This window comes from Pteropus medius, unplaced genomic scaffold (genome assembly GCF_902729225.1).
Source record: "Pteropus medius unplaced genomic scaffold, Ma_sr-lr_union100, whole genome shotgun sequence".
Classification (NCBI taxonomy): domain Eukaryota; kingdom Metazoa; phylum Chordata; class Mammalia; order Chiroptera; family Pteropodidae; genus Pteropus; species Pteropus medius.
Window position 1 is genome coordinate 3,050,026 of NW_024344378.1, and position 20,008 is coordinate 3,070,033.

General features: G+C 54.5%; 1 protein-coding gene across 4 annotated transcripts in view; it reads left to right on the plus strand.

Moving 5' to 3' along the window:
• PFKFB3 (6-phosphofructo-2-kinase/fructose-2,6-biphosphatase 3) overlaps window positions 1–20,008 on the plus strand; it is a 57,895-nt gene that overhangs the window by 19,004 nt on the left and 18,883 nt on the right. For 3 of the 4 annotated variants that reach the window (XM_039871021.1, XM_039871020.1, XM_039871023.1), the window contains exon 1: window positions 16,160–16,596. The exons of the other annotated variant lie outside the window; for it this stretch is intronic. In XM_039871021.1, the coding sequence (XP_039726955.1) occupies window positions 16,521–16,596 (76 nt within the window). In that variant the 5' untranslated portion in view covers window positions 16,160–16,520. Of the gene's footprint in view, window positions 1–16,159; window positions 16,597–20,008 lie in introns of those variants that run through there. 4 annotated transcript variants of the gene reach the window in all.

The window sequence follows — 20,008 nt, forward strand, 5'->3', positions numbered from 1 at the left end:
GCCTGCACCGGGACAGCGACGGGAACGCGCCTGCGCGCGTGCACCAGAACAGCCACAGGAACGTGCCTGCGCGCGTGCACCGGGACAGCGACGGGAACGCGCCTGTGCGCGTGCGCCGAGACAGCGACCAGAACGTTCCGAGCACCGTTACCTGTGGTAGCCCCAGGGTGTTCTGTCAACGTGGGTAAATAAGTCACGGTGTGTTCGTGCAGTGGGATTCCTACAGAACGACAACGACAAAGGGACCACAGCCGTAAGAAGCACCGTGCATGCGTCTGGTGAGCAAATGTTAAGTGAATAGAGCCAGGCCCAGTAGCACACACGTGTGCGATGCCACCGATACAAAGTTCAAACCATACGAACTATGTCAAGATCCTGGTGGCCTTGGGGGTGGCGACTGCGAGGGAGCAAGTGGGGGGGCTTCTGGGGTTCCGGTGGTGACCTAGTTCTTGAGCTGGGCGGCGGTTCTGCAGGTGTGTTCAGCTGGAGCATTTATCGAGCTGTGCGTTACGGCGGTACGGTGCGTATGTTACACTTCAGTAATGTGTTTACTTTGCAAAATGACCTGGATTCCAGTCCTAGCTGCCGCTCACTCACGAGTGTCTCAGGCAGGTAACCGCTATCTGGATCCACTTGCCTGTGAAATCGATGGCTTGGACTAGATCGTGGTTTGCAGACCTATCATAGCCACAGAACTATCTCTTCAAACAAAACCTTACCTGAGATCTAAATATATGAAACAGATCAGGTGAGTCGTGATGAAACTGGGAATGAAATCAGGATGGGAGATGCAGGCTGCTGTCAAGCCAGGGCTCCAGGAAGCAGGCAGGAGCACCCTGACTGCAGGAGAAGGGGTTCCTGCCCCAAGAGGCAGCCTCCCAGGGCCTGACCAACTTGAGGATCCTGTGACTCCCGGTAAGCACTCAGTCTACACAGAGCTATTTCAGCATTGAATTGGTCTCTAGTGGCTTCTTATGTGACAAATTTCTTAGTTCTACAGTAAACTCTAACAGGGTAGGGCTTGACTGATTTGATTGGTTTTCCTCTTGGTAGTTGGAACAACAATTCAGAAGCTACCGGATGACTGAAATGTAGCCATTCACATTTTAGTATGAATTCCTCTTATCAGATTCCCTTCCCCCCGATACACACATAGAATAGAATACCATAAAATGGAGTTATGGGAAGTTTCTGAGGCCGGGTAGGGTGGGGTTGTTTTGGGAGCAAGGAAAACTCCTGTGAGGTGGTGTACGTCGCTGAGAGCTTTGGGGGCCTGGGAGGGTGGAGGTATGAGGGTGGGTGCTGCGTTGGGAGCTGTAGTGAAGACCAGTTATGGGATGGGCCATGGTACCCAGTGATGCTCCCAGGGTACCATGCAGGTTGATTTGGTCCAGCCTTGGTCACAGCGGGGAATTTAAGGAGCCTGAAGTCAGCGATTCCCAGACTGGGGGAGACCGCGTTCGTTCGGGTTCGGTCGGTTCCTCTTGTCCTTTGGCCGGAGCACTGTAGGCCTGTCTGTGAGCCCGTGGGTGCAGCTGACTTGCACAGCCATCATTGATTCCTTCCTTCATTCACCCGCTTCACAAATGCTTATGGCGCGTCTGCTCTGGGCCGGGCACGGTTCTAGGTATTGGGGTACCGCCCGGGAAATGCTCTCGTCCCAGTTTCCTCCGCCCTACCTTGGATAACCCCCACCCAAGGCCTCCTCGCCTCTCAGCCACTCAGTGTCCTAGGGCGAATCACTAAGTCTCTCTGAGATTGCTCCCTTATCTAGAAGAGCAAAGGTCCCTAGGAGGCTGGTTGGAACTAAGGGTTAGGCACGATCTGTTTAAAGTACCCAATACAAGGCCTGAGGCATTCAATCAGAGGCAGCTGGTAAGGAAATGATCAGCTAAGAATAAAAAAAATAAATGGCTACTACTTCCTGGACTCGATTACCTCTCCTGTTTTATCAGTGAAGAAGCTGGTCCAAGGTCACACGGCTGGTGAGTAGTGAACTGGATTTGAACCCGGACGGTGTGCTTTGTGTGGAGAGGAGCAGCCGGCAGACGAGGCAGGCAAAAGCTTGAACTTGCTGGGCACTGTGCTGCTTTTGCGTTATTTGCCCCAATCCCTTACTCTTTGCTTTTCTGATCATTTATTAGCTAACAGTTGGTTCCCTTCTGTGCCGAAAAATTGCGTCTCCAAGGAGAAAGCCGACAGCAGCGTCACTCCGGGGCTCCCCAGCAGAAGGGATTTGCCTGCTCCTCCCTCCTCCTCTCTAGGATGTGGCCCCCCGACTTCCAGACTTCACGGTTGGGTTTTCCCACGGCGACCTGAGGACTGGTGCCCCAGGAGCCCGGGGTGGGAGGGGATCCTGCCTGAGCAGGTGGACACCGAGATAGTAGGAACACAGATGTGCAGCTTCGACCTGCGCGAGCCGGGCTTGGCCAGAGGCAGCTGGCCGCAAAGGGCACGGTGGTGGTGCCTGAACCCTGTGTCCCTTCCAGTTTGGTGAGCTGTGAGATGACCGCCGAGCCCCCTAAGTGACAACCAGGCACGTGACTAATCCCAGACTGGGAGCATCCATTAGTGAGATCAGTCTAAGCCATAGCCACGACTGCATTATAATTACTGGACGCGCCGTATTCAGCCATTCAAAGTAATCAGCTTTTAGAAACGTCTATAATTTTCATTGTTTTCAATGAATGAATGAATGAAGGATGTGTATGTAAGTCTGTATGGACCCCAGGCCCACAGACAGTCCTAGAGCATATGACTGAGGGGAAAAATAGTTTTTTTTTTTTTTCCTGACAATACTAATAGTACAGGCTCATAGTAGAAAGGGTAGGAAAGTCCAAAGAAAGAAAGAGATCATCCCTAACCCCCAACATAAAAGTGGCCGTAGTCGGCGCTCGCGTGTACTCCCAGGTGTTTCTAAGCCGTCGATCGTACGATGTATGCAAATATGTGTTTGGACTTACTTTGAAGAATCCAAACTGTGATGTTCTACTCTGTGTATTAGTTCTCTGGAAAATAGCCAATTGTTGAATGTGTTCCTAAAACTAAGACATATCCTAATCATGTAATATAAAGGCTGATCCTGACATTTTTTAAAAAGATAAAAACTTAGAAGTGAAAGCAGGGTCTCGAACAGATGCACACCCATGCTCGTAGCAGACCATTCACAACAGCCAAAAGGGAGAAGCAAGCCAGGTGCCCACTGATGGGCGATGGAGAAGCACAATGTGGTCCGTACACGTGACGGGACATCATTCAGCCTCGAAAAGGAAGGACGCCCTGACATGGGCCACAACACGGATGAACCTCGAGGATGTTATGCTAAGTGCAATAAGCCAGTCACAAAAAGGACAAACACGTGATTCCACGTATATGAAGAACCCGGAACAGGCAAATTCAGACACAGGAAGTGGAATGGGGCTGCCAGGAGCTGTGGAAGGGGGGGCGGGACTTCCTGTTCATGGTGCAGAGTTTTAGTTTGTGAAGATGAAAATGTCCTGGACGGCGGTGGTGGTTGCACAACAGTGCGAATGTGCTCAGCGCCACTGAGCTGCACACTCAGAAGTGGTTAAAACGGTGAGGTTTGTGAGAAATGTGTTTCGCCAGAGGGGAACAAGGCAGAGCAGAACGTACGAGCGTGGAGCCTTGGTCCCTGGGTCTTTGTCCCCGTCCTCGCTGCAGTCCCCCTGTAAGTCCTCCAGGGGAAGTCCAGCCAGGCTCTCTGACCTGTCCCCACGCACACACACCCCCCTGGAGGCCTGGATTACGGGTCCTGGATGCAGAAGGGCCAGTGTCGTGCTCCGGTATGAGGGGGCGAGGCCGGGTAAGATGGGTGAGCGTGAGAGCAGTCTGTGCGCCATGAACCAGAAGAGGGGAGCCCAGCACACAGCGGGGTGGCTCTGAGTCCTGAGGCCACTTCTGGGAGAAGCAGAGCCCCCCGAGCCCCAGGCCTGAGGTCCCCCGGATCTGCACAGGCCAGCTCTCCACGCCACGCTCTGCGCTTCGCTCTAAAGTGCAACCGGGCTGGCAGAGCTGCCAGCTTCCGCAGGGGGCAGGAAAGGCAAACGCAGGACGCCCCCTGCCCGGAGCCCCCGGTCCTCGGCCCTCCCCTAGGCCGTCCACTTCCGGCTGAGATACGGAGCCTTGGCTGCCCCAGTGGAGGACAGAGGTGAGACCGCTCCATGCTCTTCCTGTGTCCGCTGGACGAGGCCCAAATGTGGGTGAAGTTTGTCACCCGGTCCAGGGTCCGGGGTCACGGCTGGGAGGGCGGAGGGCTGAGTCTCTGCCAGACGGTGCAATCCTTTACTGATGCCCCACTGTCCCACTTGCTCCACAGGAGGGTCAGCCCGGGTGGCTGTCTGTCTCCACGGACCCGGCCCCTCCCCCCACCCCCCCGGGCCCCGGCCTCCGTTGATCTGAGGCTCCAAGTAGACATGACCGAGGCCTGCGGAGTCTGGAGCACCAGTGCCCTGAATACATACACGTGCGTGCGCACACGCCCCATCCCACCCCAAGGCGACTTAGTCCTTGCGTGCCACGCCTGCCGCCCTCCCCTGGGGTCTTCCAGTGGCCCTCCTCACCTCAGGTGGGTGCGGGGACTGGGTAGGGTAGGGGACATCTCAGGGGACTTTTCCATGCCATGACAGCCGGTGAAGGAAATGTTCTCTGGAAACTACCTAGGACTTTAGTATGCGGAGAACTTCTCCAGCCTGCCTCAGAAGGTCAACCCAATTCTTCATTCTCAAAAACAAAACAAAACGAAACGAAACAAAACAAAGAAAGTTTCAAGGCTGCTAGAACGCTTGTCATAAGCCACAGAGAAAAAAAGCTGCAGACGCAGCAGGAACCCCAGTTCCAGAAGGCTCACTTATTCTGGACTCCTGAGTTTTTGCTCTCGGATCCCTCCAAAACACTTCCAAATCCTGGCGATTTTTTTTTTTTTAAACAAACGGTTTCCCATGCACATATCTCTCGTCTCCTCAAGGAGACGTAAAACAGTTGTGGTCAGGTGCCGTGCATGTCTCCCTACTCCTGTAGCCCCAGCCCGGAGCTGAGCGATGCTGGCCCTGTGGCGGGCAGTGGTGACAACCAGACACTGGAATCACTAACAGAGCTTTTAAGACGTTGCGAAGCCCGAGCCCCACCCAGCAGTTCTGATGGAAGCGTCTCTCCTGGGGTTGGCACTGGGTGTGGCTGACTGACCCTTGGACAATGCGGGTTTGAACGGAGCAGGTCCACGGACAGGTGTGGTTTTTTTTCCAATAAATACTGTAAACGTATTTTCTCTTCCTTATGGTTTTTTCTTAGTATCTTATTTTCTCTAGCTCACTATTGGAAGAATACAGCACATAATGCCTATAACATATAACATATGTGTTAACCAACTGTCGTCGGCGAGGGTTCAGCAGAAGGCTGTTAGTAAAGTTTTCGAGGAGGGAACAGTGATATGTGGGTAACAGGATATCTGACCAACTGTAGCCCAAACCAAAAGGGTGTCATTTGTCGCCTACTGTAAAGACTTGGTCACATGATCACATCCAGAGGAGTCACTGTGGGAGACGGTGGGTGGATGAACCCCATCCCAACCCACCCCTGCGGAGGGGGCGGGAGGCAGCTGACCCTGACATTGGGGGGTCTCTGCCTCCGCTCATCTGCCAAACGAAGGGTCGGTCAGCCGAGAAGAAATGAGGGAGTGGCCGCGGGGCACACAGCGAGCAGTGTCGCCACGGACATTGAAATGAATCTTCCCGCTTTCTACATTTTACCGCTCACACGTGCTATTTAGTTTACTCTAGTTCTGGAGGGGAAACGTGACAGATAAATTTAAGAGCGGCACTGCGCGTGTTAGGGTTGGAGACGGAGTGTGTCAACATCAGTGGTCTCGTCTGAAGGCGAAGCCTAGCATCTTTCCCCGCTCTTTTTGTAATAAAGGACTATATGTCTTGCAAGGTGTTTGTTGAGAAATTGGTTTGGCATTTTAGAGACGTCTCTGATTTCTTGTGTTAGAACTTTCGTCAGATGCGTGCGGCTTCCAAATCTGAGGAAGATCCTTTTGAGGTGAATGTGCAGGATTTCTACCATTTTTATGTGCCTCATGGACTTAAAATGCTTTGAGTTTTAATGTTTCGTTCTGACATAATGTCTAATTTACAGGAACGTTGCAAAAACAGCGCTGGGCATTCGAGGGTAGCCTTCACCCAGACGTTGCCAACGTTACCGTTTTATCCTATTCGCTTTATATATAAAGATGGTGCTGATGGATTAAAAAATTAAAACAGAACTGTCTCTACTCCGAGTGGGAACCCCATGTCACACTTTTGCGAATCGCGGAGGTTTCGACGATCACTAGGCAGAGCGCTGGTCCAGATGCGCAACTTCTTTCTGGCCTGGAGTTTCCAGCTACAGCGATTTGCTTGAGAGATGCCCATTAGAATGGCCCCCGACGGCCCCAGTGTGCATGGGAAGACATCGTCGCTCAGTTCACATGGCGATGTCAGCGGGTTGCATCCCAAGGGGCTCGTCAAGGGAACGTCCCACCCAGTCTGTGGCCCCGAGCCCCTTGACGACCCGTTGATCCGACGTGTGAGTCAACACTGGATCGGCAGCTTTATACCCGGAATCACGCAATTTTGCAGTTCTAGATGTAAAGACCTTACAACAGAAGAGGACCGTTGAGATCTTTGAAGCGTAGGGACGCGTCCTGCCCAAAGTCATCGGGTTGGTGAGCTGGGACTGGGGCTCGGGCCCCACAGAATCATGGGGTCCCCCATCTGCAAGACTAGCCAGAGGCCGGGCGCTGGTTTGATCCCCAGCTCTCGTGGGAACCCTCGGCAAAGTTTTCGACCCGTGGGGATGTAGCTGCCGCTGGGACCCACTGTGGCAGCGGCCGCGATCTTTCTGTCCCATCATGTCCTCTGCGGGACAGTGGGAGGGGCCTCCCTCGTGTCTCTCAGCCCGCAGTCTGGTTTCTGCTCACGGGAGCAACGCGGCGCAAGTCAGTTCCTCCTGCGTTTGTGAGTGGTTATCGTTTTATGTCAGGGTCTAATTGTCCTCTATCTCACCTCTGGTTCTTCAGCTGCTCCTCAGGGCGCGTGGCTTCCAGGAGGCTGGAATGTCCCCACCGCCTTCCTCTGGGGCCGTCACCAGCACTGCACACGGTGCTGCAGTGTGGCCTCGCCACGGGCGGTTACCGACCATCTGAACGTGGCCCGTGACACACGCCGGCCACGGCAGCACTTCTGCCCCTAGTCAGAGGTGATTTTCAAAACATGCGTTAAAACGCATTTTTATGTTGGCCTCGGTCAGCGCTATTTTTAGGATGTTTTCCGCCGGGAGAGGGAAGGAGGGTGCCCACGCCGATGTGGCAATCCCTGGGTTGCACCACTGCAGCGTCGCGGGCCCCAGGCCTTGCGACACTGGCCCATTCCCCACTTTCTCAACTGCAGACTCCCTCCGACAGGGCCGTGGGCGCTTCCCTGACCCAGCAGACCGTCGCTGGCTCTCAGCTCCCGTCCCCACCCGAGTCTCGGTCAGGGACCTCGGCCGTGTGGACCGGGCCGTCCCTTCGCCTTTGTGTGTGGGTCGGGGGCGTGTAGTCGACCTGTTGAGGAGCCCGGTGGGGGGAGCAGGTCAAGGAGCAGTGAAGATGACCGGAAGTCTGTGTGGACATCTTGGCCTCTAGCCTCGCGGCGGCCCTGGACAGTCCAACGCGCCAACCGTCACGTTTGTTGAGACTGCATAGCGTTTCCAAGAGCACCTTGTTCACATCTGACCTGGTCCTCGTGATCACCTCCGCCTCTGGAGGTGGACAGAAAGCCATGTCCCGCATTTGACAGGCGAGCCAGCAGGTGGCCAGCGAGTGGCTCCCTGCGTGCCTCTGAGCCCTGTGGTTCCTGCAGCAGTTATGGGAGCTACTTCCAGCCCCCAGTGCGAACCACACTGAGTCACTGCACATATAATGGTTCTTCAGCAAACGGACATGTGTCGTGCACCTCCCGTGTGCCTGACGCTGCGGCGAGCTCTGGTGGCACAAAGATGCACAGCTGTCCCTGTTTTAAGTTGCCGATGGCCTAGTAATTAGTATCGTTTCTCTTGATCTCTCATCGAGAATAGTTAGAATCACTGGAGAGACGGGAGAGATGCTCAGGGACCGTCTAGATGGCTCATCAGCAGATGAGGGAGTTGGGGTCCAGAGCGGGGAGTCCTGTGGCCTGGCGTCGATGGGATCAGTTGCATGGCTGAGGCTCTGAGCTCCCCGCCCACAGCCCCCCAACACACACGCTCTGTACTGTCTCGGCCGTGTCCCCACTCCCACTGGGTAAGCTTTGGAGCCCCGGGGTGTCTGGTTTTCCGTTGCTGAGAATCTGAACCTAGATTATCCATAGTTCCTTAGAATTGCTTTTTGTCATGGTCATTTGAGTGTCTGGCCCCTTTCCGTATTAGCCATAGGTCTTATGGTGTCACTCAACACTTCTCCCTAGAACCCGATTTTAACATCAGGGGGCGAATTCCCTCCTTCGGTGGGCTTTGCTCTGTGCGGACCCCGTGGTCACGCACGTGGTCAAGCCCAGGAATGTTCTAATGGCACATGCTGGCTGCTCGCGGATGTGTGCGGGCACAGGCTTGTCATGAGTCCAGCAGGAGAGCGAGGACCCCGGTGGAAGCTTCAGGAAGCCGCGCTGGCTCATGTGAGAAATGTCTGTCTGGCCAGCCGCGGTGTCTGGGAATGGAACGGACCCCTCTGTACCCCAGCTCAGCTGCCCGGCCACATCTAACCTGAGATTCTGAAAAAATGTCACCCAGTGGGGCAGCTCAACACTGTGGTTCTGCCTTGACGGGTGGCGGGGAGGGTGGCCGCCGGAAATCATGGTGGCTAATTTTATGTGTCAACCTGCCTGGGCCAAGGGGTGCCCGGATATCTGGGGCAGCACCTTTCTGGGCGTGTCTGTGAGGATGTCTCTGGAAGGGGCCAGCATTTGATCTGAGAAAAGCAGGTGACTCTCCTTGGAGAGAGTCTCCAGCTGTAGACGGCAGATGGACGGACTCCCGGCCTCCTCCGTAACCCAGGAGCCAGTTGCCATCATCACCCCCTTGTGCATACAGTCACACCTGTGCCTACGGGTCCCTGGAGAGCCCTCTCTAACACAGGAAGAGATGCCATGGGCCTCACAGAGTTGGATGGAGGGAAAGGAGGCGGAATCGGGGAAAAATCCTTTGTTTTCTAGCCTAGTTGCCACCGATTCTGTGGAAAGTTGAAGGCTCGGTTTACACAGAGCTCTTGGCGACCACGTATCGGGCATGCCACGGGCCAGGCGCTCTGCCACGTGCTCGCACATGAAAACCCCGTTTTATAGGCAGGTGCCATCTCCGTCCTATAGTTGAGCAAAGGCGCGGGGGGCCTTGCGGGTGGGCGCTTCGGGCCCCTCCCTGCGTTGGTGGACTGTCCCTTCTGTCGCTCACTGATGGGAGTTTCCCGTTTCTTTTTACTGCCAGAAAGTCTTAAGTGACGACTGTAGCTCCTATAGGACTGTGTTGTCCCAGAGTCCAGGGAGGCGGCATGCTATGGAGAACCGCCATGGGCGGGGCCGCCTTCTGGTAAAACTGTATTATCGAGGACAGAAATTTGAGCTTTCTCTAATAATTCGAATGATGTTGGAGATATAGGAGTATTTCTCCTTCTTTTCCTTTACTAAGAAATTAGGGCATCTTAAAAGCTTTGAGAGGTTCATAAAAAGCTCAAGGCCTGCTGGCTCAGATTCATTTCATAAAACTGTCATTTCTTTCTAATTCGGCTCTGTGTGCCTTTTCTGCACCAAAAGGCAGAAGTCTCTCCAGGTTTGACTGCTAAAACATAAAGACTTGTAAATCTCTGAGTGGCTGGCTCTTTGTTTTCATACATTAAGTAGTGTTTTCCATGGTTAGGTTCATTGGATTGAAAGTTTTTAGTATTAATCTTTGTAATAGTTTCTCACGATGATTCCTATTCGTTCTGCCACATTATAACACAATACTAAGTAATTTAGCGATTGTCATTGAAACCACTTAGATCCAAAATTTTGTTGTTGGCATTGCCGCTGGGAGGGAGGCTGAGCGTTCTAGTTGGAGACTGACTTACTTGGGAGAAACCGGAATGAATATGAGGCGAGCTGCAGGTCTTGTTTTGTTTCCCTGGCTCATTAGCTATGTGATCACAGCCAAGCAAGTTAATATTTGTGAGACTCAGTTTCACTAACTGTAAGAAAAAAAGGTAGGAGAGAGAGAGAGAGAGAGTGTGTGTGTGTGTGAGAGAGAGAAAGGGAGAGAGAGAGAGAGAGAGACATGGGGGTACACTAGGATATTCAAAATGAATTTGTAATGCCGACAGCCACATGTCACTTGACTTATAGTCTTTGATCCAGCCGCTCTCCATACCTGTTGAATATAGAAAGAAATGAGAGACCTTGACTTTGAGCTCCATGCATTCTCTCGGAGTCGGTAGAGATGAAGTGAAGATGGATCTGAGCACCCCAAGTGATCCGCCCCTACTTACGAGCAGCCTTTTTTTTACTATCCCAGTATAGACTTGACCTTAGCCTGCATTTGGCACATTCTCACCTTACCTGACGCTCTACGTGAATTCCCCACTTTTTTTCTAAATCGTGTACATTTTCCCCCTCTGGCCTTAAATTACAAGCTCTTGAGCTGTTTCTTTGTCGTGCTCAGCCTCACGCTGAGCACGGAACACCGTGGTGACAGCCGTTTGATCACGTACTTCATGGCTGGACCCAAGGTGGCCGAGAACCCAGCGTAGCTGGTTCCTCGCAGTGTCTGCTGCACGACTCCCGCTCATGAGCATCTCGTAATAGCAGAAGATGGACAGGGAGCTTCTCCAGCACTTACTCACCTTTGGGCCTCCTTTCCTCCCAGGGAAGGGCCGGCTCAGCTGCACTCTGCGTGATTTTCTCTTTCTCATTTTTTTTAACCATGCAAACCCGTGACCAGGATGACAAACCCACTGACATTCTCCCAAAGATCTACGCAAAGCCCGGAAACAGAATCCCTCCCCCACCCCAGCCACATTAAAACATAGCTTGAGCTTGATTTCATTTTTTCACAGGAGCAGGATTCATGCAAATTCCGTTGGCGTGTGTGTGTCATTTGCAAGAAGCAAAGGTGTTAGGGACACATGCAGATCTTGACTAGCTTTCTGCCTATTTCCTTCTTCCTCAATGCAGAGATCTACACAATCTAGGCTTTTTTTTTCCCTATTAGTCTCAAGTGTACAGTACGTTGGTTAGAAATTTATATAGTTTATCGAACGATCCCCCCGATTGCTCTTTCTCCCCTCTGGCTCTCCACCTAGCCATGACCTTCCTGCTGACTGCATGCCCCGTGCCGTGCTCCCCATCCCCGTGACCATCTGTCAAATACTAACTTCTACTCCTTTAACCCTTCACCGCTTTCTCCCAGCCCCCCCAATCCCTCCCCTCTGGCCGTCACCAGATTGCCCTCTACATTTGTGAGTCTCTTTTCGATTAGTTTGTTCTTTTTGTTCCTTAGATTTTGCATATAAGTGAAATCACATGGTACTCATCCTTCTCTATCTGACTTATTTCGCTCAGCATAATAACCTCTAGGTCCATCCATGTCATTGTAAATGGTAGGATTTCACATATATGTATTTTTTATGGCTGAGTAATATTCCATTGTATATATGAACCATGACTTCTTTATCCAGGCATCTGGTGATGGGCACTTAGGTCGCTTCCATATCTTGGCTCTTGTAAATTGTGCTGCTGTGAACACAGGCTGCACAGATCTTTATGAATTATCGTTTTGGTTTTCTCTGGATAAATACCCAGAAGTGCAATTGCTGGGTCAAAAGGTAGATCTATGTTTAATTTTTTTTTCATTTTTAATATTTCGAGGAATCTCCAGACTGTTTTCCATAGTAGCTGTACTATGCTTTCTTCCCCCCTAGAATTTGAGCAAACTGCACTATCGCTGCTTTTAGGTTTTTTTTGTGTGTGTGTGTTTTTTAACTTTTTATTTTGAAATACAAGAAGTTACAAAATAGTATATGGACTCCCATGAACCCTTCACGTAGCTTCCTCTAAAGGTGACATCTCACATGACTATCATGTGAGATATCAAAACCAGGAGATTGATGTCGGTACGATACTGTTAACTAGACTACAGAATATCTGATTTTTAAAAAGCACACATATTTTAAAGTCCTAAAATAATACTTCCGAACGCAAATAGTATCCATCTTGATATAGGGTGGGCCAGGAATGCAAATACTCTAAAGGCAGGAGCCAGGCATGATGCCGGATGTTGGTGTAAAACACCAACAGCCAGTTGTCAGAGTATGCTCAGGGCTGTGCCCGAGAGGGAAGGCCAGCGGGACGCCAGGCGGCCCGCACGGGGAGGCAGGGAGTGGCGACTTCCCGGACGGCTCAGTGGGACTTCTGTTGCACCGTTTGTGTCTGTTCCCCCAGAGCCAGGCTGTGGCCACAAAGAAACTGTCCTCACACCCCCACGATGAGACATGTACGTCCACTCGACTGGAGAAAGCACAGATGACATTCGTAGAAAAATAATGACTTTTTAATAGACTTTATTTTTTAGAGCAGTTTTAGGTTCACAGCAAAATCGAGAGGAAAGTGTAGAGTTCTCACCCCCCACCCACGTGCACAGACTCTGACACTGTCCATGTCACTCAGCAGAGTGGAGCATTTTCACCAAGGACGTGTCGTCGTCACCCAAAGTCCAGAGTTTACCTCGGGGTTCCCTCTTGGTGCTGAACGTTCTGTAGGTCTGGACAAACGTGTAGCGACACGTGTCCACCAATAATAATATCACACAGAGTGGCTTCGCTGCCCTGAAAGTCCCCTGCTCCACCTCTGCATCCCTCCCCACCCCAACCCCTGCCAGCCATCCATCTTTTTACCGGCTCCGTAGTTTTGCCTTTTCCAGAATGTCGAAGAGTTGGAGTCATACGGTACGGAACCTTTTCAGCTTGGCTTTTGTCAGTAATGTGCATTTAATGTTCCTCCGTGTCATTTCAGGGCTTGATGGCTTATTTATTTTTAGCTTCTGAATAATATTTTGCCTGGATGTAGAACCGTTTCTTGGCCCACTCGCCCATGGAAGGGCATCTCGGCTGCTTCCGCGTTTTGGTGATTGTGAATCAAGCCCTCCACCTCACTGAGCAGGTTTTGAATTCAGTGTTCGATCCTCCGGTGTGGCATGGTGTGGACGTCTGTGTCTGTGTATCTCATTCATGTGAGCGACAAACATTTTCTTTAAAAATCTGCCTCTCCCCTGTCTTTGGATGGGCGGTGAGGTGAGGGCTTATTTTGGCCTTTTATTTGGCATGATGTGGCTGTTTCTATCTGGCTAGCTGGCACCAGTCGTGGAAATGCGCTTGCTTTGCTGTTGGTACGTAAGGGTCACACCACCGGCCCGCAGAGGGAACTGGGCAGGAGAACATCATGGAGAAAGATCACTTCCGCCATCCTTTCTCCGCGTCTAGACCTAGCTAAAGAAGTCTCTCCAAGCACCTCCGCCTGGCCCTGCTGCCCAAGCTTTCTCTGCTTTCCTGCCAGACGGCTCAGCCGTCCCGAGTGGGATGGGCAGGATCACCGTGTGGTCTCCCCCTTTGTCAAGACTCCACTTAACACCCTGGGGTTAGGCTGTACCCATCACCATTCCCCTGAGAGAACTTGTTTGTGTCAGGGCGGAAAAAGTTCCTAACTAGCTGGCTGCTTCTTGACTTTTAACCTAGTTTCTTAATCCCTGTAATCTCTAAACTTCCTCTTACTCACTCAAAACCGACTGGAGTATCTGGAAGTTTTTTGCTAGCCTTAATACCTAGGACCGTGGCTCATAAAATCCCCCCTAGTATTTGGAGCTGTCCTGTTTGTAAAAATATCTTTGTATCGGAGCAATTTTTACACTCTCCGCAGCCTTTTCTGAAGGAGTGTGTTGTTGATCCCCAGGATGGGGACCAGAACGTCCGTAAAAGCCCTAGACAGCTGAGTGAAGACAGGGCCATTAGCGGAACTAGGGGAAAAGTTAGGCGATGTCTAAACCATAAACTCTGCACCCAGTACATGCTTGGAATTCAGTTGCAGTCGGGTTGTTTATAGAGGGTTTTGCAGTGAGATAATTTTATCTTCCATAAGGCGCTGACCTGATTTCCTTGAGGGCTACAAATGTGCCACCAATTCTAGCTGCCCCCTTAATCATAAAGTTGTTTTAAAGTGTGAATTCATCCTTGTCCGCCAGGCATTCCCAGTTTGTTTACACTTAGATAGGAGAAGCTGGAGGGGGGTTGAGTGAACTTCAGGAAGGACGAAGGCTTGTTTCTGCAGCGGTGTGGCTGCCTCGGGTGAGCCCTCGGGTGTCCCTGGTGAGCCCTCAGGGACAGTGCAGGATCTGCCAGGCGAGTGATCTCTGAGGACTGTCCGCTGCTTGGTCCTCTCAGAGCTGGACCCTGGACGTACATGTTACTAGTCAGGAGATTAAAGACGTGTCAACACAGTTCTGGTCCCCTCGCCCCCTCAGCTGAAGCCCACCACGGTTGTTTGCAAGCTTAGAGGAGGGAAGGATGCCCCCTTGTCCCATTGCCCTACTTGTAGGTTTGTGCAAGAAAAAATCCAGTGGGAAAGGAGCAGGCAGTAGGTACGCTGGTTCTTCCCCGAGAGAGTGTGCCAGCATCTAGGAGTGCAGCCGCCGCCATGCCTGACCCCAGCGACCGCCACCCCCACCCCCTCTCGCTTTTTCTCTTTGGATCAGCGCACTCTTATTTCAAGAGTGGACTGGGACTGTCCCAGGGCCATTATAGAGTGTCATCCATCTCTGGCATTTGCTCCCACTGCAGAAAAACAAGTCCAGTGCAGTGCACTCGGGTTTCTGAACAGCTGCCGCGCGCCGAAACCTGAGTCAGCAGAGCTGTCGCCGGGGGGAGCAGGGACTCCGGGGAGGGCTGTGCGCGGGGAGGCGGGGAGTCGAGGGCAGGGTGGCGACGCTCGGGGCTCCTGGCCCCTGGGCGGGCTCGGGTGCTGGTCAGGGAGGACACCGGCACGGGGCGGGGTGGGCGGGGCGGGAGCAGCTGTGCCGGCCGCACGGGAGCAGGCGCTGTCCCGGGCGAGCCATGCGGGACGTGAGCGACGTGTGGCAGCCTCTGCTCAGACTGTTCCGTTGCACTGTGGGTTTCGGGGAGCCCCGCCTTCTTTGCAGTCAGCACAGCCTCGGCGTGAGGTATGCGCCTCTGCAAGGCAGGGCAGCGCTTCTGTGCCGATGGAGCGCTTGCAAAAGCGCTTGCGGCAGCCCCACTCCAAGCGCCCCAGATCTTCGCGGGCGGCCACTGGCCTGACTACACACACGACTGTCATATGTCGCGAGCTGATGCAAAACCGCGAGGACCGGAGCGGCAGAAAGGAAAGACACACACGCCAAAAACTGGCGAGAAAGAGATGCAGCGGGGCTGTGCTGGGGAAACGGAGTGAATTTTAGGGGTTCGCATAATCAAGGTGCCACCTCCCCGTAGTTATTCCACGGCATTCCAGCCCCCTCCTCGTGCACAGCAGCCGGTTCCGGGAGAGCAAAGTTCAGGACAGGTCAAGGTTTCTAAGGGATTCAGGAAAGTAGGCGGGGTGGGGACGAAGGACCAGGGAAGCCCCCTCCCCGCGGGTGGGTGAGACACACAAGTATTACCACGGAGCAGCTCTGGCAAGGAGTGACAGGGAGAGCTGTACCCCACGGAGCACTCTCAGCGCCCTCCCTCGGGGTCCCCTCGCCCCGACTTTTAAACCTAAGCCTGGGCCTTTCTTCGGCTTGACATGCCTGACCCGGAGCGCGTGTTAAGAATGCAGAGTATTGGGGTCCCGCTCCCAGAGAGGCCCGGGAGGCCGTGCGGGTCGTCTTGATCGATGACAAGACGACGCTGACCGGGTAGGGTCTAAGGCCAAGGCTGCGTTCAGGGCGTTGTCAGCGGGACTGCCAGAGCAGGGCGCGCTGCCGCCGCGGGCCCGCAGGGGGCGCCGACGGGCCGCCTCCTGGCTCGCCCCACGCCCGGCTCCTCCCGCGAAGTGGGGCTGGAACCCGAAGAATGCGTCCCGCCCCTTGGCTGACGCGTGCGCCGCCGCCGGCCGGACTCTTAAAAGCCCAGGCGGAGCGCGGGGCATCCTAGCAGAGCTGGAGAGCAGGCGAGCGGAGGGGCCGCGGAGGACTGGAGCTGGCGCCCGGGGACCGCGGCTGTCACTGCGCTCCCAGCATCCCGGGGACTAGCCCGGAACTGCGGAGGCGGCGGGTGCAGCCCCAGCCCCCCGCCCCTCTCGGAGCGCGCGTGGAGCCTCACGCTCTGGGCGGGCGTTCGTCACTTAGCACAAAGCACCTTTCCCACCAGCTGCGCCAGGGAGAGCGCACGGGCCGCGCTGCTGCGCACGCACCCCCGCTTCCCCTTTGTTTCGGGGGGTTCCTCGAGTCTGAGTTCTTCGCAAGGGGCTGAGGGCCACCGAGCCTAGGCTGCGAAGATGCCTTTGGAGCTGACTCAGAGCCGGGTTCAGAAGATCTGGATCCCGGTGGACCACCGTCCCTCGCTGCCCAGATGTGAGTGCAGGGGCGCGCGCGCCGGGCTGCAGGGGGGCGCGCGCCGCGTGCCGGGCGCGGCCTTTGTATGGCGGGCCCGGCCGGGCGCTTTTGTGCCGACTCCTCGGCGCGCTCGTGCGGGGCCGGGCGCCGCCCTCCGCGGCTGACCCCGCCGGCCGGGGTCCCGCGCCTTCCGCTCCTCCCCGGCGCGCGGGGCGGGGTCGGCGCGGGCTTGGGCGCCGGCGCTGCGCCTCCCCTGGCCGGCCGCCGAGGCGCTGCGCTCGGCTCGTGCCACCAAACGCAGGGGGACCCGGAAACGGCGAGCGCGCCCCGAGAGCGGGGCCGGGGAGCGCGGGGCACTGCAGAGAGGCTGTGCCAGCGGACGCTGGGGAGGGGACACCCGCGTGTCCCCCGCTCCCGGCCCTGATCCCGGCGCTCGCCGCGCTGAGTCCGGCCCAGGGTCGCGGCCGCTCGCGCGCGCAGCGCCACCTCGGATCTCTCCCCGCCCTCCATCGCGACTTCCCCCGTCTCTGTCCCTCTCTCTGCCTATTTCCATCGTCTCGCTCAGCCCTCCGTATGTTTGGTTCCCCACCGCCCCACAGCCCCATCTCTCCCGCTCCGCTTTTCTGTATTTATCTATGTCATCTCTGTATTTCGCTTCCATCTCTTTTCTGTATATTTCGAATCTTTTTTACTTCTCTTTATATTTCTGTTTTCTCTTTCGCATTTTCCTTCTGTACATGTCTGCCTCATCTCTCCCTCCCTCTCCTACCACCAGCTCCTTCGCTGGGGACCCAGACAGGAGAGCAGCTCTGGACCCAGACTTTGCCTCCAGTTTTGCGGGGGGCGGGGGAGGGGGGAGTCGGTGGATCCGTCCGTGACTGCGCAGTTGGCAGCGTTTCATGCGCGCACACACTCCACCGCGCCCGGAGTTCGCTGGCGGTTCACCACCCTGCTGTCTGTGGTCGCCATACAGGCTATGGAAAGGGTTACCTCAGGCTCCGTCCCCCGCTGAGGAGAGCTCTCCTAAAAAGAGGTTCCAATGGTTTGAGGGCGGCGCCACTCCCCCAGGTAACCTGCCCAGGAGCCCACCAGGTGGAGAAGGGGTCGAGCCCAGTGGGGGGTGCTTTGCCCCAGGCCAGGTCAGGTTGCCTGACAGGTAACCATGGAGTTCCAGGTGCAAACCCTAGAGGTGGCTTCTAGGCGTGGATGGCACCTGAGTGCTGCACATTTCTCACAGAGGCCGTGGTGACAGCTCACACAGATGTGTGACAGCTCACACCTTGGGCTTTGCCCAGCTCTGAATCTCTGCCCCCACCTGCCCTAGGCGTGGGGAGAACTGGCTCTGTGGTACATCTAGCTCGTACTGCTGATGGGCGCCTGGCAAAGCACTCCTGACACTGGGGGCTGCTCCTCCACCGGCTGGTCCCCTCTGCTGGATATGAGGGTCCTGGGGGCCACAGACGCCTTAAGGAGAACTCCATTTCTTTGCCAGGAACCTGGCAGCTTGGCAGGTCTGTTCCTTGTTTCCCAGCCCGTTTAGATATGCTCTTAAATAGCTCGCAACCTGGGCTGACCTCGGTCTCCTTGTGTGTCTGTAAAACCCGTTGGTGGTGAGAAATGCGGGACCTCAAATCCCGAGGGACATCTGGCCCCGCAGGGAGATCTGGCCCCGCGGCAAGATGCAGAAACAGTCCCGCCCTTTGTGACTTGGAACAAAACGTATTTAGGAGCGCCTTGTAAGCTCTAACCGGCCGTGCGAGTAGGGGTTGGTTCTCTACGTGCATAAATGCGTGCATGTGCGTGTGCGCATGCGCACACGCGCTCGCATTTAGTAGTCCCCCGAGGTTCAGCGTGGAGGGCCGACTCCACTAAGTCGAGCGATTCTGAGCAGCATTGTGCAGCCATGCTTCCTCCAGGCGTGAGAGACCCATCCATTAGGCTCTGTGAGTCTGCACGTCTCACACGCAGATGAGAGATTTGCCTAAAAATCCCTGTCGGAACCATTCAGAGCTGGAGGGGCGGGGGGATGCTGAAGCTGATGGATTAAGGCCCTGTCTCCGCCCACCTCTGGAATCCCGAGTGCGGTTCTGAGGTGCAATTGCAGACACGTGCTTCTTTATGAAAACATCTGCAGCCCCGACAGCTGTTACGTGCCGGTATTTCAGGGAGCAGCATCTGTCCTGACTTCCTTCTTTAGTCACATTTGTCTCCCATGGGAATAGAGAAAACGGGGTATTTCTTCTGGGCATCGTCCCTGACGCCTCCCCGCCTTCTTTAATGGCATTTGGAACATTGGAGGGATTTTCTTTTCCTAAACCTGTCACCATCTTTCTAAGTGGCGGATTCCCGGGAGGGCGTGGGGAACATTCTGTTTATGTGCAAAGGACGGTAAAACAGCAACAGAAAGCTCCAGACGCACCTAGGGTACCCTGGTGCTGGACCCACAGGCGCGGCGAATGCTTCTCCCAAAACCTGCAGCTCCGTTCGAATGCACAGCGTAACTCGGGGAGACCTCTTGAACGGGCGAATCAGCTTCTTCAGCAGGAAAGGGCTGCTTGTGCCTTCTGCCGACTGTCTCTAAGCGTGGGGCGCCTGCCGGTGGGCCCCTGCCTTTTTATCCACCCAAGACCTCTGTTTTCTCATCTGTAAAGTCGCTGTCTGCCGGTAGAAAGGTTTCCATCTCAGAGAGGGGTTTTAAAACCACCCAGGTATTCTGAATTAAAGGAGGAAGTTGGGGGGTGTTCAGGAGTAACCCCTACCTATCCGTGGGTGATCACTGCCGTTTGTAGCGGTGACTCTAGGCCCTGGCTGCACATTGGAACCATTTTGGGGAGATTTTGAAAAACAAAATCCACATAGGTACCCCAAACCTAGTGAGAATTGCCGCGGCCCGGGCGTCCTGTGTTTTAAGAGCTCCTTAGGTTCAGTCACCGGTGGAGAGCCGCTGGTTTAGGAAAAAGAGAGCGCTTGCAGGATTTCATGTGAGGGAGACTTGGTGAGCCCCGCTTCTGACCCTCTTCAACTGGGGGGGGTCTCAGCTTCCACGTGTCTGGAGCGAGGAAAGCCATAAAGGCTGACGCTGACGGAGGCGCTGTGGGAAGCATTTCACACTTATTACGTGGTAGTTAGCCCTCCCAAGAAACTTGATGAAGCATCCATCCATTTCACAGAAAAAGAGACTAAGTGGGAGCTCAAGTAGCTTGTCCAAGGTCAAAGGAGACCGTGAGAACTGCCTTCGAACTCTGACTCCGTCCCGGCCCTCTTGGCCACTGGGCTATTGTGCTGCCTCCCAAGGCTGTCAGATGACTCACTACAATGCCCAGTCCCTCACGGTCCTGGCAGAGACCTTGTTGGGTTGGGAGGGGCTTTTCTTGGACAAAGGTTAGTTAGGGAGGCGCTAAAATGTGCCTGGGGAGTCGCGAATGAGTAT